The sequence below is a fragment of the Salarias fasciatus genome, chromosome 6 (assembly GCF_902148845.1).
Source record: "Salarias fasciatus chromosome 6, fSalaFa1.1, whole genome shotgun sequence".
NCBI lineage: Eukaryota > Metazoa > Chordata > Actinopteri > Blenniiformes > Blenniidae > Salarias > Salarias fasciatus.
Genome location: NC_043750.1, coordinates 19742300 through 19766263, shown reverse-complemented (window position 1 = coordinate 19766263; position 23964 = coordinate 19742300). Strand labels below are relative to the sequence as shown.

General features: G+C 42.0%; 1 protein-coding gene across 2 annotated transcripts in view; it reads right to left on the bottom strand.

The window, feature by feature from the left end:
- The window catches only part of gstcd (glutathione S-transferase, C-terminal domain containing), a 47261-nt gene that overhangs the window by 3862 nt on the left and 19435 nt on the right, over nucleotides 1-23964 (bottom strand). For both annotated transcript variants that reach the window (XM_030094817.1, XM_030094818.1), the window contains 5 exons: nucleotides 10145-10260; nucleotides 9783-9827; nucleotides 8931-9059; nucleotides 4696-4829; nucleotides 1888-1918 (listed from right to left, as the gene is read on the bottom strand). In XM_030094817.1, coding sequence (XP_029950677.1) covers nucleotides 1888-1918; nucleotides 4696-4829; nucleotides 8931-9059; nucleotides 9783-9827; nucleotides 10145-10260 — 455 coding nt within the window. The remainder of the gene's footprint in view (nucleotides 1-1887; nucleotides 1919-4695; nucleotides 4830-8930; nucleotides 9060-9782; nucleotides 9828-10144; nucleotides 10261-23964) is intronic.

Here is a 23964-nt window from a genome sequence, read left to right as displayed (position 1 = left end):
AACTGTTTCTCTTTTTTATTACTTTTTCATTGTACAGGACATGGGCTCACCTGATGAGGCTTTGCTCTAAACAACACTTGTTTAGCTGATGTTTTTGACCTAAATGACCAAAAGCTAAATATATAAAAAAAAATCAAATGGTGGATAACAAAATTCACGACACAGTTGAATGTATTGTTTCATTCACTCCAAGCTGTGTGTTGATTTTTGCAGTTAACAGCGGCTAACATGGACTCTTTCCACCTGAAGAGACAAACCGAATGGACCCATGTAATTCATTTCTAACCAAAGGACAAGCTTCCCCGTTATGGCTCCTGCCTCGTTACAGTTCATGGAACAAGTGACTCAGAAGAGCGGTTAGTCATCTCTAACCTGCCTCTACTTTAATTGATCTCATTCTTCACTCCGCGGGGTCGGCGCTGAATGCAAGGCCACCGAGCAGGTGCTTAAAGTTAGTGTTGAGCACCAATATCTCACACCATTAGCCCTTTATTCCAGCCAGACGCCATCCGTCAGCGTGCTGTCATTCCCCCTAACCGCTGTAAGTTCAGGAAGGACAACTATGGTGCGGCTATAAAACAATGCAATGCAGCTTTTATTCCTGCAAGTGTTGTCCGGGGGATCGTGAGCGGAGACGTAAGGGAACAGTGGGGCTCTATACGCTGAGCCAAAAGAAACAGCCAATACCAAACGGGGTTGTTGAAAGCAAGAGCAGGAGGAGGCCGGAGAGATGTAGAGCTCAGGTTGAAAGTGGCAGATAATACGTCTGCTGGTTTAAATAGAATATAGATTTCTCCTGCTGCGCGGCTGCATGTTTAGATTCTTATTTTCAGACTGAAAATTTGCCAATTGCAGGGTGTTTTTTTTTTTTTTTTCCCCAGCCTCTTCACTCTGGATTTTTGGACAAACGGCAGAAGAATTACATCTCAGTACCCCACAACCCAGCAATTTCCCAATGTCTCGTAAATAATATACTATTTTCTCTGCTTCTCAGGCCCGTTTCTTTTTAAGTGCGCGCAGTGAAAGGAGCTAAAGGTGGTCCGGTGTTGTGACATGTCAACTCTCGGGGCGGCTCCGGTTAGGACCTGCAGCCACCTCTGCAGAGATTTTCCCCGGGGGCCCTGACAGCTCCCATACATCATCGTGGGATCGGCCCTCCCAGAGTACAGTTGTGTGTCTGCGCTGAGCGATAAGGGATTGAGAGACCGGAGGGTACAAGCTCTCCCTTGTAAGTGCTCGGGGAATCTTTGTTCCCCAGACAGTGATGAGTGCAAAGATCATTGTAATTCTGTTTTACTGTTTGAATACATCAATGGAAAAAAACGGTTGAAGAGAAAACACCAACAAGGAAGTAATACCGATGGCACGAATGATGAAGTTGTCCAAATGTTTCATACATTTTGTTTTTTTGAAAAAGGTGGATTCGCACTATGAGTTCAGAGATGAAATCCCAAGTTTGAAATCAGTCTGTGATTAGTGCTGAATATCTGAATAACGGCCGGACAAATACGTCTCTGCTTGTCAGTTTGTCTTTCGTTGTCAGACTCCTGTTTTCTGTGTGCTCGGTCTTGACAGTCGTGGTACGAGAGAAAACACTTTCACCTCTCGCCAGGTCGTTGACCTGCGGTGTGAAATGGCTGCTCTGGAATCAGGTAACTCTGAATCCATTACCCCGCCGCTGCTGCATAAAGAAGCAGTCGGGATGGAAAAAGACGACGTTCTACAATAGGTCGCGACACAAGAGGGCAACTTCCTCCGTGTTTATGGCGGGATGGATGGAAAATAACACAAAAACTCGAAGGAAGTTGTCAGAATTCAGTGCTGTGTTTGTGACATTTCACCTCATCACAAGTTAAGAATTCATGAAACAGTGAATTAATCACATACCTTGTATGTCAGCGTGTCTTTAAACTTTTGGCTGTAAACGAAAAACAAAAACAAGACATTTCAGAGCGGTTTCAAATGAGCGCAAAAAATAGAAGTAATATACCTTCACTGCATGTCTCATGTTAACCTGCTGCAAATGTTTCTTTCTTAAAAGAAGTAGAACCAAACAAGCACAGATAAAATGCAGCAACTGTGAAAACAAATCACTGTCTGGAAGAAGAAAATGTGACTTTTGCTACTTTTTCTGCTTCAGTCTGTTTGTCACAGTTGCTTGATGGGTAACAATAATTACAAAATGCACATGAGGCAGGTCACGGTTACGGGGTCAGCCAAGTCAAATAAAGATCTGCAGTGAGCCTAACCTGAACTTCTGAGGCCAGAATGAAACAGGCAGTTAAGTTTCACACCTCATAAAAGAGAAGAAAAAAAAAAACAGTGAAGTGCTGGGAATGTCTACACCTGAGGAATATTCACAGGAGTATCTGGAACATGACCTGAGGGGAAAACACTAAAAGTAGCAGGGCGAAGATTGACAGAGTCAGGTGCGTGTGTCCTACACACACGCTGCCCCGCAGGAACACAATCTCTTGTTGTCAGCTACAGCTGCAAAGTCTTTTTTGAATATTTTATGAGGAGTCAGTAGGGGTGAAGTGTCAAGTTAGCAAAGAGAGGCAAGAAAAAAAACCCAAAGAATGTGAAATTTCTGAAAAATGTATGCAGTAAACTGAAGGATTTTCCCCACGGCATAGTTTTAGGGTCCAAAATACCAGAGTCACCGACAGTCATCGGACTTTCATATGTCCCCCAGAAGCCTTTTAAATAATCCAAACATCATAAACACTACTTTAAAGAATGTATATTAAACTGTAGTTCACCATTTCTTAAGTATCATTAAAAATGCAAAGAAATATTGGAACAACAGGAAGCTACCTGAGCAAAATAAAGCTGCTTATACTGGGACACAGTAAGGTTGTCCTCTGCATACGGAAATATTGATCGCATTAAGCACACTGGTCCATATTATCATTAATCAATTACCTGTGCTTACTCATCCATCAGCGGTGGCATAAAGCTGGAGCTCATCCCACCTCCCGCTTGGCAGAAGGTGTTGTGCATCTTTAGACAGACTGTGGTCAGTCGCCACAAAGACATGTGCTGCGTTTACACATGCAGGAAAACTAAATCCTCCAAAAAACTGACACTGCAAATTTTAATGTCTGCTGAAGAAATTCAGAGCACTTTGATATAATTACAAATTGGTGTAAATTACTCAAAGTTTTCATGAAAGCAGGATTAACTTGCAATTCTTACATTTAAACTCGCAGTGTTTTTGTGCATCGCTCTCTCCACAGTAATAAACTGACAGAGCTCCCTAGAGGAACACCTGCAAGTCTACAAGTGTCTGTACTGCACACTGCATGTGCATGAGATAAAAACAATCTTTCTTGGTCACACTCTTTTTACGAAGTTTTCAAACTCAACAGAAAAACTGAAAGAACTGCACAGGAGAAGACACCGCCGCCCCCGATCACTACTGGAGCTGCAGTCAAGTAAGCATGATGTGAATGACTCAGTGAAGAGCTGCAGCCCTGGAAATCTGCCAGAAGCACAAACTCTATTGTGGTTTTTTTTTTTTAATGTATTTTCTGCAAAACTGATTACTTAATGAACCAATCAGGAAAGCTACAGATTTGCAGAGATCTACACATGGTGAGCCTCGACTCCTAAAAATGGAACACCCTGATAACTGCACTATGAAAATCAGATCACTCAAGGCACCGAACATCATCTTTACTTTTACTTGCCTTTTTTTTTTTTGGTACTGGGGAAAAAAAACTTCTTGGTGAATCTGAGTTGGAGCAAGGTCAACGAGAGTGAGAAGTGAATACATGAGAGAGATAATGAGAGGACTCCTTCTACCATCACACTGTAATTTAAACACCCTGAAGACTAGAACAGGCTTGGCCCAAAAACAGCAGGGATACGGTTTATCTCCACCATAATTTGGTTGTGATCAAAGTGGTTGCTACAACAGGAATACTGCACAACAGCTTTGTTTTGCAACAGTCTGTCACTGGATGATGTTTTCTGCCTTGTATGAGACTTAAGGCCTCGTGGTGCCATTAAGCAACGTAGCAACAGGATCAACACCATCAATTACAGCATCTAGCTTCACCGGTCCACTTTGTTTCCGTCTATTCAAACTGCGCTGTAATTCAGCCTGCATCACACTCGAGTTCTGAATGGATCCTACAGCGAAGAGAAATATTTCTTTTTGCACTTCCAACCAGATTTTCCATCCTGTCTGTCTTTAATGGCCTCACATCGTCTACATAAAGGACCTTGTTGCTGACAGATGAAGCCTGAAAATGTGAGGGCCGGACCCCGCGGAGAAGGTGATGCAACAGCGCTGCCCCACATTGTCAGCGGCGATGATGAGAGACGGGAGGTTGAACAAAAAGCCGTGACAGGAGATGTAGCTGATGTGAGTGTGAACACGAGCGGGTCCGAGAGGTATAAAGAGAAAAACCACGGAGTGAGAAAAGGCAGTGTCGCTCTTCCATGGAACTGAGGTGAAAGCCAAACTGCGATGAAGTGGTTAGTATGCTCACGCTACAACACGGGCACCCCCGGTTTCAGGACTTTCCCTTTGAGGTTCTGCATCTGCATTGTGCATGTGTCTCACTTCCTCCTACTGAAAGTTGCTGAGGATGGACTTCAGCTCCCCACAGATTTAAAAAAGAATAAAACAGGAATAGAAGACACAGAAACATTGCTTCAAGAGGAGTGACAGATGCAGGTACGAACCTCTTGGGGAAGGTGAACTTGACGGCGTTCTGGATGAAGCCGTAGCAACAGGGACTAATGACGAAGGCGGCTTCGGCCTGGACGCAGTGCTCCATCACCATGTCTGTCGCAACGCCGCATGCATGGAGGGCAACCTCAAATGAAAAAGAAAAAAAATAAAATAACAACAACTGAGTTAGAAACAGCAATAAAATCAAAGTGTTCTTGAAAACTGTCACAGTCCTGAAGCAAAACCAGACCTGAGAGCACTTGAGAGCATGTACTCAATTCCATTGATTACTTCATAATGGGTGCGACTATTAAATACATCTACACTCTCCGAGGTGCAGGCACGGAGCGCGAGAGCAAACAAAATGTATTAGTGTTTTAAGAGCAGAGGCACGGATGCACCAGGATTTCTATTGAGTGGGTAAACAGTGCGTGGTGATGAACACCTAGCTATGCATTAGTAATGCTGTGCTTATATATTGGACGGCAGAAAGGGGACGAAAAAAGCCACTGTTGTAGTCTGACTAGGATGCAGCCACCTTCTCCATCTGCAAATACACATTATGGCTTCTAAAAAGCAGTAGGTTTAATATCCAAAGTGCAAGGGTGACAGATGATTTCCCCCGTCACGCAGGGTGAGCTAAATAGATTCTCTGTTAATGATCCAAATAAAACGCATTATAAACAGTCCGATGTGACAATAGCAACAAAGGGTCTTTTAAATTAGTCCCATCCAGCGCAATCAATCTCCATTCATGTTTTCCAAGAAGTCATCGCTTGGCGTCTGCGAGTCTGATTCGCTCGCATGTTGCCTTGACAGCGGCGGCACGGAGCAGATGCTCAGAGCTGATCGGGACAAGAAGACGGATCCAGGACTGGCTGCAGACCCACACACGGGCGAGAGGGGGAAGGGACGTGACTGTGAACGCGGCCAAACGCGGCCGTAAAGCCGGTGAAACGTGTGAACGAGGCGCCCGTCGTCTCCCTGGCAGCGGCACTTGTGCATGTGCGATTTCACAGCTTGCACTTGGAAATATGTCTCAAGACTTCTGGGTGGAACATTGACATGTTTAGTGTGATACTCCACTGCATAGAAAGGATGTGTTTTTCTAAAAAAAAGAAAAAAAAAAACTATATGTGATAATTTATGTATGAAGTTACTGAATGAGAAACTGAAAAATTGGTAAATTAACATCAATTACCTCCACGGCCTCGGCTCTATTTGACGCCTCATCCTGCATTTATTCATGTCATCAAGGAAAAGACAGATACTCTTTCACCAGGCATGGCTTAGACTGCTGATTAGGACGGTTTCGTTTTTATCAAAGATTGCATGATGTTACATCCCCCCACATCTAAGCAAAAAATAATTAACAAAGTAACACCATCCCTCTTATCCAGAAACTTAATGTTGTACATTAGTCATACTCCAGTAAGTCCTAATTACATTTCATAACCTTTAGCCTTGATTGGACACAGGCAGTCAGCTGAAAGTCACATAACTAAAAAAACACAAAACACACACTGACTTGTTTTGATAACTAATTATACATTTGCAAGTTCTGATGTTAAAAAAAAAAAAAAAGAATTCTACTTTTTTAACAGATTTCTGTCTTGTTAAAGGGGGCATCGCCAAACCCAAAATGTTTTATTAATAAAAAAGAAAAAAATTACAAGCAAATTTTATTCACAAGGCAGAGCTAAAACTGTCTCAAAGACGTTTTATTTTCCATACATACTCGGCAGAGCATGAACTCTGTACAACCTGGATGATAAAAATAAAAACAAGAGTTTCCATGTGAAAACCACACGGCCTCTTGTAAAACTATGTTCTTTATTCATGTGTCTTATTGAGGGAGGGAGAACAGTTTCGCTCTGTATCTTTCCCTCCATAATCACATTACAGAAATAATGAGGCTTCATTATTCATCCTTATTCATGTAATTATATCTCTCTCCTGGTCTGTGAAGGCCCGATACAGAACTGGTTCCTGCTGCACAGCTAATAATCAACTTCATAACCTCCTATGAAATCGTGCTGCAGGTTTCTTCTGTTGCAGAGGGCTGAAGGAGGGTTTTATCCAAAGTCCATCTTGCTTTTTTACCGCATGTTGTTTCATGAAAATGAAATAAATACACATACACTGATCAGCCATGCATTTCTGACCACTGGCTTGTGAAGTGAATAACAATGATTATAGACAACATATAGCCTCTTTAAAGTGTGCTGGTAGCAGCACGAATGATCAAATGGAAGGATATGAGCAAGTCTGATGACAAGCATCTTTAAAGCTAAAGCTTTTTAGAGGTGTTCAAAGTCGATGAAAAGTGCTCCAAGGAAGGAAAAAAGAACAGAGTCATGGAGGCTCCAAAACACAGGACAAACGCTTCTGCCAACATCTTGGCGCCAAACACCAGAGCACACATTCAGAGGTCTGATCTAGTCAATACTGCAGGGCTGCTTTATCAACAAAACAAATCTGGATTTCTTTGTGCCTTTTAGTGTGGATGGTAAAACTTGACTCGCGGACCATTTTACAGCCAAAGTTCAATACACAACTATTGTCTGTGAAACATATTAGTACAGGGCTTACACATGGGACTTGATCAATATCAGTTTTTTTTTTACATGAAACTCAAAGTAATACCAGCAAGTACAGTGTATTTTACAGAGCCATTAAGGAGCCGGCTGCAGTGATCAATTGGGAACAATCACGGCCTTAAGCAGAACCGAATAATGAACCTGGGTTCAATAAAAATCCGACTGTGCTTCAAGCTACACAAGTTTAATGCCCCTGAAGTCTGTTTGCCCAGTGTTATCGGACAGAGGAGAGAGAAAAATCTAAACGCGCCGCCTGTAAAGTCTACTTCTGATACCAGTTTAACACCTGGACCGTTCAGTTTCAGCCAGGAGGAGCAGACACCGAGATCAGGAGCACCTCAACCTAATTACCCTGATTAAATGAACATGACTAAAAATGGGAGCATGTATTATACATAAAAGGATTAAACCGAGTGTGATGGGAGGCTTATGAAGGTAGGAATATTGCTGTAAAGCAGGCAGAAGCTTCTTGTATAAAACCCTGCCGGACTAAACACATTTACTAAGTTGTACTTTTTAAGCACAACAAACTTAAACAAGGCAGAACCGCGAGGAAGTGTGAGAGCAAGTGTGGACAATTTAGGAGTAAATGGGCTTCATTGCAAGTCAAGCCATTTGCTGAAAGCTTGTATAAACTTGGTGTGTTTACTTTTCATTACAAATAATTCTCAAAGAGGGTGCTCTCCTACCGTAAGCCGCTAATAAGAGCAAAAAAGCAAATCAAAAGCATCTTTGCACAGAAAATATGAACAGAAAAACCAAAAAAACAAAGAGAAGCAAGCCCTGAATAATTCCCTCTGAAGTGATCTCTGAACCCTGATATTACCTTTGTCCTTCATTTTGTGGGTAAAACTACCGACTGGCTTTTCAATAATCAGACAGGGAACACCGACATATGCTGGCTGACTGAAGTGCGGGGCACTAAAAGGGTTCTGATTAAAGCTCTTCAGGAAATAAAAAGCCGTCGCAGATGCTCTGACAAAAATAATTGCACGTTGACATTTTCCTTCTCTGCGAAAAGATGAGGGAATGACATGTCTCCACATGCGAGGGGAGGCTGTGTTTCGCCGGAAGACGCAGACGCCTCGCAGTGAAGTTGTGATTGTGTCTGAGCGAGACGTCGCACATTGTTTATGCGGCGCTAATCAACGCCGTGTGTGTGTGTGTGTGTGTGTGTGTGTGTGTGTGTGTGTGTCTCGGTATGAATCCGTCATCTGAATTTCTAATCATTGTAATTATCATTTATGCATACTGTGACCTCTGGTGAAAAAAGGTCAGACAATGTATGCACAAAGCGAAAGCAAGAAGCCGTCATAAAGCCAGATAATGGAAGGTGTCTGAGCAGCTTCGCCTTCAAAAAAATTGCGACGACTTGTGAGATAAATTACAGCAATAACGGAATTGATACCTCCCTGTTTGATCGGAATGATGCAGAATGTTAATGGGCATATTTGATTCACGCCAATGAGTCCATAAAACAGAATACAAACAATTTGTCTCCATTTCTGTAGTATTTTAAGAAGCTTTGCCAAATTTGGACGTGAGAGTTGGGTTGGTATGAAATGAAAGAACTTATAATCTGTAACATTTTTTTAAACATTCCAGGACGAAGGCAGGTTTGTGCCGCCGTCTTCTGCTCTGCTCACCCCGATCTGAAACGGTCCAGTGAAGTAATCCAGGTTGGCCTGAATGAACCCGATGTTCTTCAGGCCCAGTTCGGCGCTGCGACTCTGGGCCCGCACCAAGGACTCTTCTTTGTTCTCTATGAGGACGACCTTGAATGAAGACAGAATGTCGAACCTTAAACAGCGACGTCTTTCCAAAATAAATACGCTGCCTCAATAATCACATCGCAGTGCTTTAGTGTATTATTTACTCTGCATGAATGTTACAGTTCAAATATTTAATGAAAGACGAATACAAGGACCTACCAAACACACAGAGTGAGACATTCACTGCTCCGCTTTTAATTTGGAGCATTCTTTTGTTTCCTTGGTTTGCTTTTTATGTTGTATTGTTTTTGCTTCAACTGCTGTTTTATTCCACTGCTTTTGGACAGACTGCCACAGACTTTCTGCAGTGATCCTCGATTAGAATGACAATTAAGCCTTTTAACCATGTTTCTTTTCCACGTACACATGAGTGAGGGACAACATTATGTTGTCAAGCTGAATATAATGGTGACATTATGAATGATTTTAATAATAATAAAAAAAATATTAAGCTCATTATAAACAGTCGGTCACGGTCACTTAGTTTAATAATCAGTAAATAAATGATGTCATTTCATTGCAAATGGAAGAAATCCATTACTTTAATGGGGACATGAATTAATCAAAATTAACACTTCATACTTTTTACTGATCCAATGGTTTTTGTGTCAAGCGTGTGTAAAAAGTTGCTTCACTCTGAATTAAGTCTGAAAAAGTCATTTCTTTCTGTTTGGAAAACACACACACCCACCCACACGTCCTATAAAGTCTCTAAACACACGTTACCTGGCAATCTGGAAGTGTGTGAGCCAGAACAATCCCGACGTGGCCCTGAGAGACGGCACAGGGGGGAGAAGGAGCAGAAAAATGCTTAACGGGAAATCAACACACGTCAAGGAGGGGATCAACAGACTCGTGATTAGCGCTGCCCTTTCCAGCCAAACGCTGACCCTTCAGCCGCGCAGCGCCGCCACACTGGGCGCGCATTTTCATGAGACAATTAGCAGTCTTCCTGTGTGCAGCGTTCAACAACAAAAGCCATTCAAATGGTGAGAAAGAGGGAAATATGAGGCAATATGTGGACTTGGATTCTTTTCAGCTGCGATCATGTTGAACTGATGACGATGATGAAGGATGAAAGCGGGTACCGTCCCACTGCAGAAATCCACCACGGTGTCTCCCGGCCGGGCGAGCTCCAGAACCATGGCGACCAAGTTGTTCAGCTGCTGCATCTTCCTGACTGCACGGACATTTGACATTTTACCTGAAAGGAGAACGAAGAAGAAGAAGAAGAAGAAGAAAAAAAACACAAGTTGTCTTTCATTTCGGTTAAATACAATACCGACTCATTACAATAAACCATAACTCCAAAGACATTAGAGTAGTTGAAGCCGTCACATTTGTCTTCCCTCCAGTATCCTTCTTTCCCCTGCTGTCAGTGAGCAAACATACGTCCTCCACAACTGCTCCGGTTCTGATTTACAGCCACTCATTTCAGGTAATGTTTATAGCACGCTGATGAAAAGGCCTCCACTCTCTCATCAGCACGTTTCCAGCCAATTGCTGACAGGGGAGCGCGCACAATCTTTCAGCATCATAAAAAGCTGCTCTGCCGGCCAAAAATCAAGCGTCTCCCTGTTTGTGGGAGATCTGTGTGAGAGAAACACACCACAGCCGTCCACATCCACCATGTGCTGCTTTTAATCACATCCTCCATGAATCTGAGGTCGAGAGTTTTTCCATTTACATCTGGGTCACACACTCGTATCAATACACGTCCCATCTGTACACAGAGCACAACACAGACAGTTAGACCTGAATTAAAAAATTCTGAAACAGTGCTGGGGTATTGACAAGACTCCGCTACTAATTTAGATGAGCGATTCATATGGAGCTTCTTTTTTTTTTTTTTACCCAAGAGTCAAAAGAGACCTCAATATGGGGGATTTTTGATGGCTTTGAACACATTTAGACTTTAATTACAAATTGCAGAGCGGAGTGTGATAAAATCCAGCGGTGCAGAAATAGAGAGGGGGACCTGGGATGTGACTTGGTGTGGAGAAATGTAATAAGCAAACAGAAAATCATGAAAGAATCAAAGTTTTTAAATTAAAGAAAGTTTCGAGCTATCAGCTGACCCCCTTGGTGCGTGCGTACGTGCGTGGGAGTATATCAGTGCAGACGAACATCGTCCAGTAGAGTCCTGAGACCAGATCCCGAACGCGTCGGCATCCTGCCTCAGACGGGAGTGAATATGAAACAAATGGAGACGTACCGGCTCAGAAGTCACCGGGGTCAACAAGGGCCATCAGTTGCTAGGGAACCAGGGCGATCTGATGACAAATGGGCTACTGAAACACGCCAAACACGGACGAGGGCAGTCAATACAGAACTGATGAAATGTTACTGCACAGGCAATCCCGGAGAGAACGTAAATATAGAATGAGACCATTAGAAAGCCACAACCACATGCCTCCAGAGCGTGAGGCGAGTCCTCAGAGGTCAGCTGAATGGTAAGAACCAGGTCCGAGACATCAACATGTTTGGACTGCTAGTCATCAGATCTCCAGTTGGGATCACAGGCCGGCCAAAGGAGGAGGAACAGCCACAGACTTCAAAACAAGAATAAAGCTCCTCATCATACATGGAGGGTTTCACCCGGAGCCCAGCATCCTGAGGCCACGCAGCGAGCGAAAAGAGGGGAGGCTGAGGACGAGTGAGAGTCAGAAACACTGCTCGGGATGAAACATCCAAACTCCAGGAAGACATCTGGAAGACAGTCCCAAAGGATGAGCTCCTGAGTCAAACTTTAAAAAGTAGTTTAAATTGCACGGGTATCACTGTGTTTCATATTTTGAGCTGCACGTTTCACAGTTGCAAAATCGACAGAGGAAAAAAAGGATAGAACGAAGGAGCATAAGTCCAAGTTCCCGTTCGAAAAACAAATGGATAAATTAGTGCAATTTTATAAAGTTACAGAAATATGTGTACACTGGGTTCCAGTCAAATCAGGCTATCTATTAAAAACACATAACAGAAGTCAAATATCTCAGTTCTGTCATGTTGAGTGGAGGCAGCACACCTCATCCTTTGTGTTCATTTACACTTTGAACATTATTTCTGAAAGACTGTAAGGCAACGAGAACTTTATAGAACGCAAGTGTTGGGTCACTATAACTGGTGAAACGCATGAGTACATGAAAAACCCTAAAGTCCATGCCAATCAGAGAATCCATCAAGAATAGACAAAAGCAAACAAAAAAAAAAAAGCAAATATGAATTACAAACTATAAATAACACTGAGTCGGTTTAAAGGTTTAACTGGACTTTATCAAAACACTTTTACTATATTTGTAGCAAAATGTGAACATCATAACAGACACAAAAGGGATCATACTTTTATTTGAGGATAGCTTAATGGATAAAGGAAATAGACAGTCAGAATACTCGTGAAAGATATAGATATTTGTGACTTGAACATTTGTCCTTCATCCCAGAAGACATAAATCCCCAGAGAGAACTACCCGTCTCCCTGACAGCAGCTTAGTTACAGTTTGTGCTTTGTCCTCCTTAAATATTTAACACTTAGTTAACATGATTTATATTGGCTTTCACGCTGGTGAAATGTTTAGTATCAACACAGAGAAGCAAAAAACTGAGCCAATTTTTACTGTATTAAAACAAAACACCGGGACCAATCCTAGCACCGATGGGTTAAGACTTTTTATTTTTTTAAATCGGTCAGTAGAGTGTGATCAGATTGATTTATTGTGAACTGCTCCTCATGATGCAGTTATTTTATCACAAAGATGGGTGAAAAGATCTTGTATCAGTAAACTGTTGTCCTACAGAGAAACAAATATGAATAGTCATAATTAGTCTGGAAGACTTTCTTCAGTTTATTTAGAGAATTAAACAAACGTCAGGGATTAGATTTCTCATGAATACGAAGTCCTTGCAAAGAAAAACCCCAGCAATGTTATGACTTGTTTAGTTTTGGGAAATATGCTGCTAGATTTTAAATTCAGCAGCTGAAACAGAGCTTAATTTAAGGAAGAAACAAAGAAAGACTGTGGTTTTCCTCCAATAAAAGAAAAGTCAACAAAACGTTAGTATAATTCTGATTTTTTTTGTCGACTTGATCATTTCACAGATCACAGCTTTCTTTATCAAGTTTTCCGTGTAAAATATTGCAGAAAAAAAAAAAACAAAACCAGAAAGTCATTTATTTTGAAAAGATCTTGATATGACATGAAATAACATGCTTGACAAATTACAGCTTCGGTTTTATTACGGGCTGGTGAAAAAGTCAGAAGTTATTACATATTATCCTGAGGGGAACACAGATGTCTGTCACAAATTTTACGACTATCCATCTATTTCTTGTTGCGGTCAGGCCTTCTTATTGAGGGACGCTCCTTCTGCTGGCTATAAAACACGACATGACAACATGATGCCACGGCTGCCAGTTTAAAAAAAAAAAGCTATGGCTCTATGAATAGTGTAAGTGACAGTGAATATAATCACTGTGCCAGGAAGAAGCCCGGCAGACTAAAATATAATAATTCTGACACAGAAACCCAGTTTTACCCCGGCTCTACCTCATGGTAGGAAAACAATCACAGATCATGTAAATCACCGGCAGCTCAGGAAGAGACAGGCCTATCTGCGGTGATTTGTCTCTTCTGCACGCTTTTTTTTTTTTTCCTCATGCATCCCAACTACATCTTCTGTCTCCCAGTCACTTTATTTATAAAGTGGAAAAAGCTACAGCCATAAAAAAAAAAGTGACAAGAAGCGAGTGCGACTGTCATGTAGCCCAGCCCAGACGATCCTGCGGCGACGACACTTGTTGACAGGTGAACATTAACTCGACTCACTTCACTGTCAACACAAACCTAATGCTTTAGCAATTAGTCCGATGTTGTCGGGTTTTTTTATGGTTGTTTTTTTAGCATTACAGCAAGTATATATGCAAAGAGAAAACAGTGAAATATGTAAAAAATAATCTGTGGAGAGGTGGACACTGAAATAGCATCTAAAGTCATGTTATCATAAATGAATGACTTGAAGTTTGACTGACAGGTTGTTTGCAACATGAGTGTATTCCTGTTTGTGTCAGATAATATTTTTTTTGTTTTTTCAGCCTTTACAGAAAGAATTTTCCTCCAGTAAGCCGGCCATCAATGCACGTTCCTCTATTATCCTCTACAGTGTCTCTGAACAAGGCCCGGACTCACATTTGGTTATAGATGGTTCCAGACAGCAAAGACTGATCCATATCTCTTCACATGAAGGGTGCAGCTGTGGCTCAGCTGGTCGTCTTTCAGTCCTAAGGTTGAAGGATCGATTCCATATCTTGCTTTGTCCATACACTGAACTGTTGCTGAGCAAGACACCGAATGCCCTCATCAACACTGGTGTGTGAGACTAAAAATGAGAGATACTTTGGGACTGTGGAAAAAAGTAAAAAAAAAAAAAAATCCACCCCTCAGGATAACATGGCAACATGTTGCTGGCTCTCCTGAAAGGCTTCAACTTTCACCCTCCTTCCAGAAGCTGCTGTGAGGTGGAAGTGGAGTATTCTCTTGTTTGTGGCATTTATGAACAGGCACACGGAGGCCAGCCCATCCAGGCGACTGCTGGCCAGACATGACAGAACCGGAGGCGTTTTGGAATCGGGGGAAACGAGATTTCTGTTTTTCCAGCATGTCAACTCTGCGCTGACATCTCCGGAAAGTCAGCGAGGGGAAAACGTTGTGTGGCGGCGGCACCGAGGGAGATGAGGATCCATCAGCCCCTGTGTCCTCTGCTGCTAAGAGGTGGCTATCACTGCCGCCACCGCCGCCGCCGCTGGCAGCGAGCCCTGATTTCTTCCCTTTTCCCCTGATGCTGCAGAACTGCCCACAGTCTTATCAGGAAGCTCCATCACACAGATTAGAATGTAAACACAGAGCTGTGGCACAGGGGACCTCTGTTTGTGCTCCGCAGGATACATCAGCCACCATCTCTCACGAGGATGTGCCATTTTAAAGAAAACAAACTCAAGACGTGTGGATTTAAGATCCAGGCTCAGATTAGAATTCAGGATTCCAGTGTTCTGGATTTGACTTGTCTGATGAAACTAATTCAGGCCCAGTTTTTGAACATTTACTGTGTAAAATATGGAGGAACAGCATCCTGCAGAAATCTGACTGGTCCATACTGGAACTACTGTGTTTTTTGTATCAGCAAGAACAAGAAGTACAGAAAGTGATAATATGAATGAACTCCACCATCCCGATCTTAACATCTGTCTGGGATTAAATGGAGAGATAAAGGGTCTGAAGGCAGGATGCATTCAGAGAATATATGTGTTGACTTCTCCAATGAGTCAAGAGGAACCTCCACGTAGAGCTCATGTGGAAATTATTACAGACTTTAAAAGTACAAATATTGATTGATATTATATTCACATTTTCCCCACATGTTCATATAAAGTACAAGCAGAATAACTGAGCCTAAAAAAAAAAAAACCTGACAGGCGTTATCTCCTGGCTCGTGTGTGTGTTTTTTCTTCCCCCACACAGAGGAAATGAATTCCTTACAAGTAGAAAGTGTCTCCAGACGCGTTTATGTCCCGAAGAGAGTGATTCATTAACGACTGAGGAATACGAGGCGGCGAGATGTCACGTTAAAAGATGGCGGGCAGGAAAAGATGGGCTTAGAAAGAGCTGAGCTCCGAAGAAACCGTTTATATGGCTGAGAAACGGTTTGGTTCCAAGGATCTGCGAAAATAACATACACAGGAAAAAAATACTCCAGTCAGTAAATTTTCCATCATTATAAGGCCTGGATAAACAACTTTACCAATCTCTGTGAGCAAACTGTAACTGGTAGGTCAGAGTGAGATATGAAAATCAATATTTTTTCTTTCTTTATATTTTTTAAAGCACACTCCAAACTATAGATAAGGGATAAATAACAGTTGGATAACAAAAGAAAAACAACACAGACACTCCATTCAACTGAACAGTAAGTTCACTTGATTTAGACCAAAGAAATGAAGCATTGTAAACACCTCATTCATCCGTACTTGGCTTCCTCTTCAGGTTTGACAGCCTTTGAAAAACGAGGCTGGTTGTGACTTTATAACAGATAAAATAAAGTCTGTTCAGACGTTCTTCCGGGTTCAGAGGTGCACAATTGATAAAAAAAAGATGAGATTAACAGTTTGAATCTTTCATCAAGATACTGTTGTTGCAACTGTTTGTACAAAAATCTGCTTAAATATATATGTATATCTGAATCTATCTGAAAAACAGTGAACTGAAATACTGCGTGAGTCATGCTTTATTCCAAGGGTTAGGATCAGAACTATTCATTTTTTATATATATATATTTTTTTTTTGTTTTTCTTTACATCTTACAGTCAGCTCGGCGGAAGCAAGAACAGGTCGGCATATCAAGTAGAGCACCTGAAAAGGTCACTTCTGGGAAGAGGGGGAAAAAAAGTACTTATTGTGTCTGAATAAGCAAGACGGAAAGATTGAAATGCGCCTTGGTGTACGCTGAATAAATTCAATCACGCACAAGTTTCCACTGCATTGTTGACGAGAGCGTGCTGCTGAACACGACGCTGTTGGGGGAAAGGGAGCAAAGTGGGGTGAAGTGTCAGTGTGTGCTCTACTCCTGATCACATCAACGCTCTGACCCTGAGAGTGTGTCGGCTCAGATGAGATCAGCTCCGCCGCTTCAGTCCTTCTGAGAAACCAAAACACTGATTTGATTTTTTTTTTTTTTCCTCTCGTCTTGGCAGCCACTCAGAACAATGCGGCGCCAGGCTTGAAAACTCAAAAGATCTCGTTGGAAACAGTTGGAAACATATAGTGGTTGAACTATCGTCAACTAAGAATGTATAAAAATATACTTAATAATAGAAAACATGAACTGTAACAGTCTATCTTCCTGAACTGAAACGCCATCCTCACAATAAAAACCCTGCTGGAAAACAGGCGTCACTGGTTTGATTGCATCTAAAAGTGAGACAGATTCACAGACGGCCGTTGCCGTGCCACCACAGACCGCCTGACAGTATCTTATTGATCGCCATATCAACACAATGTTGGTTTTACTACTGTAACCAGCTTTAGCCTCTGCAATGATCCGAGCCACACCCGCTTTGATTCAATAGGTGGCCGACTGCAAACGAATCAACTACGTTCTCAGTCTCGGGTTTTCCCTGCAAATAAATGCAGCTCCGGCATTTCAATACTTGGTTCAAGACGTATTTGCTGAAAGAACTGGTGGCGTTTGTAAATGAAGGAAGCTGTTATTCTGGTGTGCTCCGTCGCCGTATCGGTCGTCAGATCCGATTGAGCCGAGGGTACGCAAGTTTACGAAACCCATGCCATGCGCAGTCTCTAAGCCCAGACTCGAACCGGGGATCATTTCAATTCCTGCAGGATGTGTGACGGGGGAGGTTTGTGCTGCGAGCTTCCTGCCCCCCTCATGTCTGCAGCGGGTGGATTAGCTGACTTCTAGGGACCATCTGTTTGCGGCTTGTTGCTTTCTCTAACTCCAGAAAGTCTCCACCTCTGAGTCTGGTTCTGTTAAAGGATTCTTAATATTAAAATTGAGTTTTGAGTGTTTCTTTTCCACTCTCCCCCAGGCTTGCTCACCTGGAATTCCAGGGGTTTTTCTCTGTCAAGGTGCATCTTGAGGCGACTGCATTGTATTCATTGCCACATTTATAAAAACAAAGTTTGAACTGATGCAAAGTTTGGAGAAACTGTGACACTCCTAATAACCAGTCTGAAAAATACTCCATTAGAAGCATAAGCTATACCAGTAAAATTCTACTGAAGCAGTTATGAGTCAGATACTTGTTAACCTTTACGCCGGACCTGCTACAGGTGCAGTTTTTCGCCTCATGGTGAAGAAAAAAAAACCAACTGCTGTTCTGTTTAAACATCATGTCCTGCTTTATCTGGAGAAGCTGAGAACTGAAGAAAATTACATCTTTGGTCCCTTTGACAATGTGATAATGTGCGACATTATTGCTATTATTAGTCCTGAAGTCTGGGTGTAAGAGCAGCATGTTGCCGCTGCTCTCAACTGCTTTAATGCTGCAGCAGATAAAAGCTTCAGGGTTACATGTTGGGGGTCAGAGGATGTTAACATTTTTTTTTTTTTTTGTGTTAAAATGGCTGATTGCCCTGAGGTAAAATAAATATCAAAAACCACATAAAAGGATCTGAGATGTGAACCTGACAAATGGATGTGAGAGGTCAGAGAGGTGAGAAAGTTGCTGGTTCATCTCCATTAAACAATGTTCTGCTTTACAGTCACATCTTTACATGAACAGTAAACTTACGTCAGTGTTTCCATCTGAAATGTAGAATGGAAAAAAAAAAACAAGCGGGGACTGACATTTCTACTTACATACAGCACTTGAAAGTATACTTCACCTACACGACCGTTAACATTAAAGCGAGTCCTTAACCTCGGCTCTGCAGCGGCTTTGTTATGACTGATGAATTAAATATTAAATTCACACACTTGACTGAGCCGCAATTAGTCCTGGTATGTAAATATTCCACTCGCTGGAGAGAGGCTGACTAATGCGGCTGCGACTCCGCTTCCTCGGCCCCGTGTGAAGAGGGCGAGCCGTGTTTTATGGCGAGACGTGGAGGAGAGCGAGTCTGTGATCTCTCCAGTGCTGGGAAACGCAAACACAGCGTTCTGCAGAAGTAAACTGACCGGTGGACATAAAGGAGCACACCTACAAACACAAACACTTTCAGAGTGGTAAAATACAAGAAATAATGGAAATAAAAAGCAAAGATTTGACAAATGCATAACCTGAGGGCAAAACACAGCAGCACCGGGAGAGAAAAATGATGGACTTTCCTATTAAAAATTTCTACTGACTTTTTTCTTTTTCTTTGGACAGCAGACCTGCTGCGTCTGTCCCCATCCTTTGCTGCCAGTGAGACACTGTTAAATATGAAAACACTCTGGCTTACACAGGTGATTTAAGGAAAAAAGAAGGTTATTTCAACCATATCACATGATGTGCCAATAACAGGCAACTTTATCAGCAGTGCTGCAGTATAATGATGTTTTCTTTATGTGAAACATCTGCCACATTACTACAACTTGAACTCTATAAAGTTAATTACATCTTTGATACAGTCTGTCAGAAAAACTGTCATGTCAAGGTAAAAAAAAAAAAAAAAAAAATTAAAATATCTTCAGAGTAGCTGCCGCTCGCTGAGATGTGAAAATAGCATCAGATGAGGACTGGAGGGGAAAATCTCACAACTGTTGCACAAAACAGCAGCAGCGGCGTCTTCAAATGCAGTTTATCTCAACATTATGATCCGGATTCACCTGATACTTATTTGTGCAGGTAAACACAAAACGATTTAACGTTGACAGTAATCTATTTCTGAAAATGACCGCAAGCTGGGAAAAGCTGCACTGGGATCTATACCCACATTGTTTTGTTCCAGAGTAAACACAACAATGCCATAACATATGCCTCGCTGTAACTGCTTATGCTTGAGAGGCTCCATGCTGACAGAGGACAGAAGACAGAGTCCACCAGGGACGGGTCGCCAGCTTCAGCGTAAACAATGTGAGGGTGAATCCTGAAAGCAGCACAGAATAAACTGCAACGGCACGGTGAGGTTTGAGGCTACGGGGTGAAACGCAGAGCAGCGACTAAATATAATCACGGAGACTCGGCTTAAAGTGGGGATAAAAAAAAAAAAAATCCTTCTGAAAGCATCACTTGTTGTCGAGCTGTCAGGGAAGGAAAAATGTTTACTTTAACAGGAGCAGTCGGTGAAATTTTTAAAGCTATTTGTGTAAGACTGTGATGACAAGAAGAACGAGGAGTAATGAAGACAAATGCAGGAGGGAAGAAAAAAAAAAAACTGCTCGCTGTGCATCCTTCAGCGGTTCGGGAGTGTCTGTCAAAACATGACCAGATGCAGCTCTAGGCAAGGGGTCTGCATAATTACGCGACCCCCGTAGTCCCCCCCACCCCCCCCAACACACACACACACACACACAGGTTACAGCACATTCCCAATTTGTCTACACTGGTTTGTTTCAAAACAGAGCAAATAACCAAACTGAGAAGTCAATTTTGCTCCTTTAAATTCATTTATCTTTTGTCACGACTGTGCAGCAGCATTGCGTCGATGCTGGCTTAAAGCACAGATAAGATCCATTGTTAAATAAAATAAAACATTTAAATCAGGATTTATTCAGGCATCCCTGAAGCAGTCGGTAAAAGATAAACTTCCAGAGTGGAGATGTTTCCCATCTATGCAAGCTGAGCCAATTAATTCATCCTTTTTTGTATCAGTTTGGTCAAAACATGATCGATTTCTCTGGTATCCTCGTGTAACTTTAAGGCTGATGTGTTATTTACCGCAAAGAAATACCAAAATGTCAAACGGTGATTTGTAGAGACTTCTAACTTTCTGACCTTGCTTTGGCCGTCTCATATTTATTGCGGCGACGGAGCACTTCTCTCATCATAATATTCAATGATTTTTAAGGGAAAACAAACAACCTTGAATTCAAAAAGTTTGGCAATGTGCCAAATGCTAAAAGCAGTCAACATGTGAGGTAATTTACAATTTAATGAAACAAATTACCTCATTTTCACTTCAATGGGAGCAACACATTTAAAAAAAAGGTTCAACTTTTTAATATATTATCTATATGTGTGTATGTTTTTCTGGTTTATGAAGACATTACAGTATATCGTAGCCATGATAACAGCAAAAAGATCTTTTTCACTTTTCCACTGTTTAAAGTTGAACTATAGTCTGTCTCCGCTGCTCTTTAAAAATCAGAGCGTCTGGAATCGATCCAAAGCTGTTTTTATCACAAGCATTACAAAACAGGGTTTGTTTGGGGTTTTTTTTTTTTTTTCCTTGAGAAGATTCGGATGACTCAGCTGCTGTGATCCGGACCAGGCTGCTCACATCTCCGCTCAGGTGGGGAACAAACGACCCCAGGCTCCCCGCAGGCTCACACAACAGGAAACCACATGCATGAGGAAAAGCGCCAGCTCCACACTTTAATGCACTCTATCAGTCTGTACCGTCCCACATGTGTTACGAGACGCCGCCAAAAGTGAAAGAGACACGAGCGCCAGCGTCCAGGACGAGAAATTGGGGAAAAAGATGAAAGTATGAATTCTCATTTCCATACTTTACATCCACATATTCTCCAGTGATTCCAATTTCTTGGACTGGAGAACTTGATGTATAGACCACAAAATTCTGCACCTGCTCCAAAACTACCTTCAGTAGAACCTCACAGATCAAATAGAATCTGGGAAATTTAATTTTTGTGCACACTGAATTGGTTGTCCAACATGTTGTGTGATGCAAGATGTAAATGGACCACAAGCCCCTGTCAATTCAACCTGTTTCCTCACAATCAAATTATGATTTTAGCAAAAAAAAATCCACTGAACCGACTATTTATTTTATTGCAGTGCTACTCAAATGAAATATGAATCATGGAAGCATTTTTTGCTTATATATCAACTGATCAAAATTTCTCAAAAAGGATCGGCACCATGTTAAATCTGTAGCTATTGAGTTTAAAGCACTGGTGTTAAAAATATCATTTTTCTTCAGCACCCTGATATCGGTCGAGTCCATCGTTAAGAAACGTCAATGGCAGAATAACGTGTGAATTTACTGTGTGCAGCGTATCTAAATCCACCCCTCCTGCTGCTCTGTCTCCTGACGTCCGCCTCCTACAGTCGCTCCTCTAAACTAAGTGGTCGGTTTTTATTCAGTGCACACTCGCCGTTCTCCCCGCTCCGCCGGAGCTGTCAAAAATCAGGGAGTAAGTGGCACAGCGCTGGCATCCGCGGAGGGCCGAGTCCATGTCTGCTGGCCTGCCACCTTTAGAAAACCTCCCAGCCAGCGTGCCTTTTAGCCTTTGCCTCGCAGCGCTAAGTCAAGTATAAATAAAGGTTAGCTGGACGGCGGCCAGCTGCTGTCGCCGCTGCCCCTGCTTTTCCTACGGAAACGCCGGGTCGTCGAAGCCGAGGGGCCCTCTGTGGAGAGAATGATGGGATTCTCCCTTCCGCTGATGCTGCGGCTGCAGACGGAGACTCCCGGGGCTCGGGAGGAAACTTCCACTCACAAACACTCCATTTGAACAGATTAAAGATTATTATCCCTTCAGCGTTATCCGACTCTCTTATGCTCACACATTGAGATTAGTGTTCTAAAGTATAGAGTTCGTCCCACTGTGCATCTGCTCCCTCATTATAGCTGTAAAAGTCTTGGCACAGCAAAGATATTCTTATTTAGGAAAAGTGGGACGAGAATCAAGGGATTGCAGATTGGCCACAAACACAACATGTGCCCTTTGAATAATTAGATGAGGGTTTAGATGAATCATTATTTTTGAGTAACTGAGCCACCTGCATACAAAAACAACATCTTGTACACCGCTGTTAAACTCTACTCCAGTTTCTGTCACTATTTTCATAAAAATAAACCCCAAAACTATTCAGCTGATGTAAAATTTGCTTGTGGTTTTAATATTAAGCCCAAATTTCCACAGTCATAATTGCCCATTTGTAACTTTCCAACAAACTATAATAATCAGGATGTGAATCTAAGGTGGCTCCTGTAACGCGGCTGATTTATGCTTACCGCTAAATGATCCGCGGACAGAGAAGGAGACAAAACACACACGCAGATTACAGGCGGCCCACATGCGCCGGTGCAAGACAACACCATGAGGGCGTGAAATCGATGTGGGAAAACTCCACCAACCACAAGATGCCCAACACAGACAACTGAGACGTGCACGCCAAAAGTCTGTGCACCGCGGTGTCTGGAGCCAGATGAGATGAGGGCACCGGGGGAGGTCTCCGCCGCGCCGCCTCCGCATTACAGGCACATCTCAGCCGACACACCAAGACCACATAGGACTCATCAGCTGTTAAAATTTAGTTATGTTTTCCTTTTTTTGTGAAAGACATGTTTATAGCAGGAGATTGTGGAAGATTCAAACAGAAACGACATTTGGAACAATGAAACATAAAGAACATCAAAGACAGGATTGTCTGAAAAAGAGAAAGAATGAAGGAGACTAAACGAAAAGGAGAATATTGCACAAAACCAGAAGCAAGTTTACTTTAAAAAGCAAAGAGAATATGTGTGTAATTATACGTATAATGTACAAATGATCATTGTAAACTGCTTATCAGAATAACTACTCTCATGTATATAATCTCCCTTACATTTAAGATCTACAATAAGATCGGTGGGAGATGCGTGCAAAATGTACTGGTAATGAATTAGATATGTAACTTTTATTTTCCACAGACATCCTTCTGCCTGTAAATACTCCCACATAGAGTAATGAGACATTTCACTGGAGTTGCTCAAACATTTGGAGTTCACACTTTTGCAACAGCATAAATTTTCCATTGTTTTTCTTACACCTATTACATCTATGATATTTAGTTCAATGCTTTTGTATCTACAGAATAATAAGTAGTGGCAAAATCAGGTCACTTCTGTCTCCCTGCAAAGAAAACGCACGAGCAGCTACGCAGGATAAAGATGTTGCATATTTTGCTAAATTTACATATCAGGAGAAACAATACCTAATCCACGCTCAGTTTCCAGTCAAACCATGTGAGAAGTCTTAATTGTGCTTTTGTGAAGCACCATTACGCAGAGTCGGAGCATGAAAATGGATTAAAAGGAAGCAGAGGATGTTCAATGAAAATAAATACAATAGCCTTGATATCGGGCTCTCCAGACAAAAATAGCACTAATGACCATATTACATACATTTCTGTATTCAGCGTTAAGCGTTCCAGATTGCTCCATACTGTGGATACAATAAAAAAAAACATGCAGAAAAAGTGAAAGACTGAAAGAGAAGGGAAAGTTTTTCAGCGGATGATGAAATCTCACATTTA